Below are 4,742 nucleotides of genomic sequence, written 5' to 3'. Positions count from 1 at the left end.
TTAGGCAGGTGGCTTGCTTGGGCTATTCCAGTCTAAGGCAGCCTTAAAACCTCTGGTCAGGAGGGAGTGGGACATGGGTCCCAACCCAGAGACCGGCGATGACTGGAGACCTGAGAGGGCACTGCTGAAGCGGACCACAGGAGTGTGTGTGTGTGTGTGTGTGGGAGGAATACAGACACAGGTAACTGGATCAGTATTTTCCCCTTTGTTATACCTCATCTGTTGGGGGTTTATGTGTTTTCTGTCCCTGGCTGCAGCAGTGATGGGATCGCGCCATTTCCCAGCTCGCACTGTGCTGTTCGAGAGGGAGCCGAGTGGAGTGACTTACCGTGTCCCAGCTCTGCTCTACATCCCCTGCATGGCAAAGCTGTTGGCCTTTGCTGAGGAGAGGTTGAGCATTGATGATGCCCATGCCAACCTGCTGGTGCTGAGACGAGGAACCTTCTACAGGAACTACGTGGAGGTGAGGGGGAAGGCCGATGCTGTTAAATCAACTAATTAGGCAGCTGCCTGAAACAACAAAATAGTTAGGGCCAGATCTGCGGGGATCCCCACGGCTTGCTCTGCATCACCCTTTCCCACCCCACTGGTGTGGGGCACGACAGGGGACCAATGGGGTGTGTGGCTGGGACAGACAACCCTGTGTAACATGATATAGCTTACAGCAGCCCTGAGGCTTTTCTCTGTGGGGCTTTAAAATGGGGAAGGAGGGATAAAGATGACATGACTTCATCTTGTTCCCACCCATGGGTCCTGCCTTGGGCATGATGTGACCCAAGGAGCAGGCCCAATATTCCTGTCTGTTGTGCAAGTTGCTGTGAGGTGTGCAGAACTCCCGTTTTCATAAAGGCAGCAACCCCTCCAGCTCCAGCAGGGAGAGCAACCGAAAAGAGGATGGTGACTGGGCAGAGCTATGGAGTCAGCGTGGGACAATGGCTGAGGTGACCTGGTTTGTGAGGGAACAGACAAAGGCCACAGTTCAGGAGAAAAGATGGGTGAGAGTCATAGAATCATAGAATATCAGGGTTGGAAGGGACCTCAGGAGGTCATCTAGTCCAACCCCCTGCTCAAAGCAGGACCATTCCCCAACTAAATCATCCCAGCCACGGCTTTGTCAAGCCTGATCTTGAAAACCTCTAAAGAAGGAGATTCCACCCTCCTAGTGAAAAAGTTTTTCCTAATATCCAATCTAAACCTCCCCCACTGCAAGTTGAGACCATTACTCCTTGTTCTGTCATCTGCTACCACTGAGAACAGCCTAGACCCATCCTCTTTGGAACCCCCTTTCAGGTAGTTGAAAGCAGCTATCAAATCCCCCCCCATTCTTCTCTACCGTGGACTAAACAATCCCAGTTCCCTCAGCCTCTCCTCATAAGTCATGTGTTCCAGCCGCCTAAACATTTTTGTTGCCCTCCGCTGGACTCTTTCCAATTTTTCCACATCCTTCTTGTAGTGTGGGGCCCAAAACTGGACACAGTACTCCAGATGAGGCCTCACTAATGTTGAATAGAGGGGAACGATCACGTCCCTTGATCTGCTGGCAATGCCCCTACTTATACATCCCAAAATGCCATTGGCCTTCTTGGGAACAAGGGCACACTGTTGACTCATATCCAGCTTCTCGTCCACTGTAACCCCTAGATCCTTTTCTGCAGAACTGCTGCCTAGCCATTCGGTCCCTAGCCTGTAGCGGTGCATGGGATTCTTCCGTCCTAAGTGCAGGACTCTGCACTTGTCCTTGTTGAACCTCATCAGATTTCTTTTGGCCCAATCCTCTAATTTGTCTAGGGTCCTCTGTATCCTATCCCTACCCTCCAGCATATCTACCTCTCCTCCCAGTTTAGTGTCAACTGCAAACTTGCTGACAGTGCAATCCACACCATCCTCCAGATCATTAGTGAAGATATTGAACAAAACCGGCCCGACGACCGACCCGTGGGGCACTCAGTCAGTGAGAGCCTGTAACCCCATCTTGTCCTCTCCTGCTAGTGGGAAGACATGAGAGCACTCGAGACTGCGACCTTGAAGCACCATCGGTCCATGAACCCCTGTCCTGTCTATGATGAATTCACAGGCATCGTCTTCCTCTTCTTCACTGCTGTGCTGGGCAAGACTCCTGAGGCCTATCAGATCATCACAGGCCAGAACGTCGCCCGCCTGTGCTACGTGTCCAGTTCCGACCAGGGGCTGAGCTGGAGCAAGGTTACAGACCTGACACAGAAGGTCATTGGCAGGTCCATCACAGGTAAAGATCCCAAGAGGTAGGCAGGGGGCAGGGGAGAACAAAGGGGTTCAGAGGGGGCTGGGACAAAGTGCTCTCTCCTGACTTCCTAGGAAGCTGTGTGTGGGAGTCAGTGAGGAGGAAGCACACTTCCTTCAGCCTGGAGTTTTGCTTGCCCAGCGTTGGTAAATGGCCAGGCCCAAGGCAATAGGGACAGCAGGAAAGGAGCAGAACCACCAGGGTCAGGAGAGAAGGTGAGGAGGCGGAGCATGGGAGGGAGTCAGTATTTGCAAGGTTCTCTCTCTTTTGATCAGTTGTTGCCATGGTCAAGATACTTAGAGGAAAGAGGCTGATCAGCTGGGCTTGCGCCTCCCCTCAGTTGCTGCTGGGGAAGCCTTGCTCGCCTTAGGCTCTGTACCTCATGCTCGGTGCGCTGACATGACAACACAGGGCTCAATGACGTTCCTGGCTCTCAGCTCAGGTGTTAGTGAACAGCAGGGCTTCTCATAACTAGCACCATTGATGGCATCTTGGCAGAGAGGCTGAGGAGTGAATGAGGCTGAAGACAGAACTACCCTTTTCCCCGGAGGGTAGCTCAGGGTAGAGGCACAATGAAGGGGTGCATAAGGGATGCTCGTTCTTCCACATGCTGTGCTGGGGACATCAGACTCAAAGGCTCAGCCCCTTGTTCTGGCACTAAGTGCGCTTCTAAGGGAAAGACAGTTAGGGGGAGAAGATGGAGAGGGTAGAAGGGAAGGTTCCCGACATTGGTCTTTTCTTTTCTGCACAGATTGGGCCACTTTTGCTCTAGGCCCCGGCCATGGAATTCAGCTCAAGTCGGGACGACTGCTGGTTCCAGCCTACACTTACCACATCGACTGCAAGGAGTGCTTTGGGAAGCTCTGCAAGACAACCCCTCACTCCTTCACCTTCTACAGCGATGACCACGGCCAGAGATGGCGCTTCGGCGAGTTCATCCCCAACCTTCCCACCGTGGAATGTCAGATGGTGTCTGTGGATGAGGAGGATGGCAGCAATGTCCTCTACTGCAATGCCAGGAGCCCCTTGGGCTTCAGAGTGCAAGCACTGAGCACAGATGATGGAGCAGTTTTCCACTTGGGGCAGCTTGTTCAGCGGCTTGTAGAGCCCCCTCATGGCTGTCATGGCAGTATCATTGGCTTCCCAGCCCCTCTCTTCTATGCCCCGAGCAGCCCCCATTCACAGTGGAGCACGCCTTGGTCTATCAATGGCCCAGACTGCCCACTGCTGTCTAGAAAAACCACTAGAAACTGTTATCTCCCTCTCTGTGACATGGCTGTTGAAAACCCAGCAGCCATGTCTTTGGGCAGCCAGCTGCAGGGTCACCAACAGCCGGCAGGGTCAAAAGAGCCCTGTCCTTCCAGCAGCCATCACGAGATCCATGACTCCATGTCCTCAACTGTGTCATGTGGAGGTATGGGGCAGCCTGAACCAGGAGCTGCTTCCAAATCCATTGTCCTCTTCCAAACCCCAACATGGGTGCTCTATGCCCACCCAACAAGCTCCAGGTCTCGGGTCAACATGGGTGTCTACCTCAGTACATTCCCCAGTGATGCAGATAGCTGGACAGAGCCCTGGGTCATTTATGAAGGCCCCAGCGCCTACTCAGATCTGGCCTACATTGAACTGCCCTTCTCTGAGTTCTCAGCCACTGGGATCCCAGCCATAGCCTTTGCTTGCCTGTATGAAAATGGGACAAGGTCCCCCTACGAGCAGATCTCCTTCAGCTTGTTCACACTGTATGATGTGATTCAGAACATCCCCCTGAAAGGCACATCACCAGACCCGAAGCACCACTTGGATAAGAAAAAGAGGGGGAGGAGCTGTGTCACCTCCTAAAGCTCCAACTCCACAGCACTCAGGAGCTAGAAGTGTGGGATGGAACTCGCTACAGGGTGGCATGAAGGATGCCTAATTATTTGTATTCAGACTGATAGTGGGCCAGATCCTTAGCTGCTGTAAGCAAGCACAGCTCCCCTGCCATGAGTGCAGATATGCTGCCTGACACCAGCTGAGGAGCTGATCCACACCTTCATCAGTGAAAACGTCAAAGGCCCAAGCTGCAGACCCATATTCACATATCCTACAGAAGTCAACGGGACTAGAACACACATAATAAGGTTTGCTTGTGTAATCAAATGCTTGCAGTCAGGCTCAAGACCAATGTATGGTTTAATACCCTAGAAGGATCTGTTACCCATATATTACAGTGCAGCTGTGCAGGAATACTGTACATTTTTACAAGTAATCACAAAACATTGTGCACTTTTACTTAAAGGGGACTCACTTTTAAATAAGAGAGAAACATCCTGATGTGTGATTGCTCTAAGATACAGTGAGCCTGATTCAGCAGTGCCTTGAGCTCTGTGCAGTAGTATGCACCACTGCAAAATGCTCCTACCAGTCACCGGGGTAGCAATATTACACCCCTGCTGCACAGGTGTAAATGACACCACAAGGTGCCATGTGGCATGAGACCCAG

At 52.2% G+C, this 4,742-nt stretch overlaps 1 protein-coding gene across 1 annotated transcript; it reads left to right on the top strand.

Annotated features, from left to right (window-relative positions):
- Positions 1 to 262: 262 nt before the first annotated feature.
- NEU4 (neuraminidase 4) lies at positions 263 to 4,099 on the top strand. The gene is made up of 3 exons (XM_037909132.1): positions 263 to 463; positions 1,990 to 2,245; positions 3,012 to 4,099. The coding sequence occupies exons 1-3, from the start codon at positions 263 to 265 to the stop codon at positions 4,097 to 4,099; spliced, it is 1,545 nt and encodes a 514-aa protein (XP_037765060.1).
- Positions 4,100 to 4,742: the final 643 nt, after the last annotated feature.

The sequence above is a fragment of the Chelonia mydas genome, chromosome 9 (assembly GCF_015237465.2).
Source record: "Chelonia mydas isolate rCheMyd1 chromosome 9, rCheMyd1.pri.v2, whole genome shotgun sequence".
Lineage (NCBI taxonomy): Eukaryota > Metazoa > Chordata > Testudines > Cheloniidae > Chelonia > Chelonia mydas.
This window is presented reverse-complemented; position numbering and strand designations above follow the sequence as displayed.

Coding starts and splice junctions, on each gene's coding strand:
- NEU4 (XM_037909132.1), top strand. CDS start 263: ATGGGATCGCGCCATTTCCCAGCTCGCACTGTGCTGTTCGAGAGGGAG. Junction 464..1,989: donor TCTACAGGAACTACGTGGAG/GTGAGGGGGAAG, acceptor CTCTCCTGCTAG/TGGGAAGACATGAGAGCACT. Junction 2,246..3,011: donor CATTGGCAGGTCCATCACAG/GTAAAGATCCCA, acceptor TTTTCTGCACAG/ATTGGGCCACTTTTGCTCTA.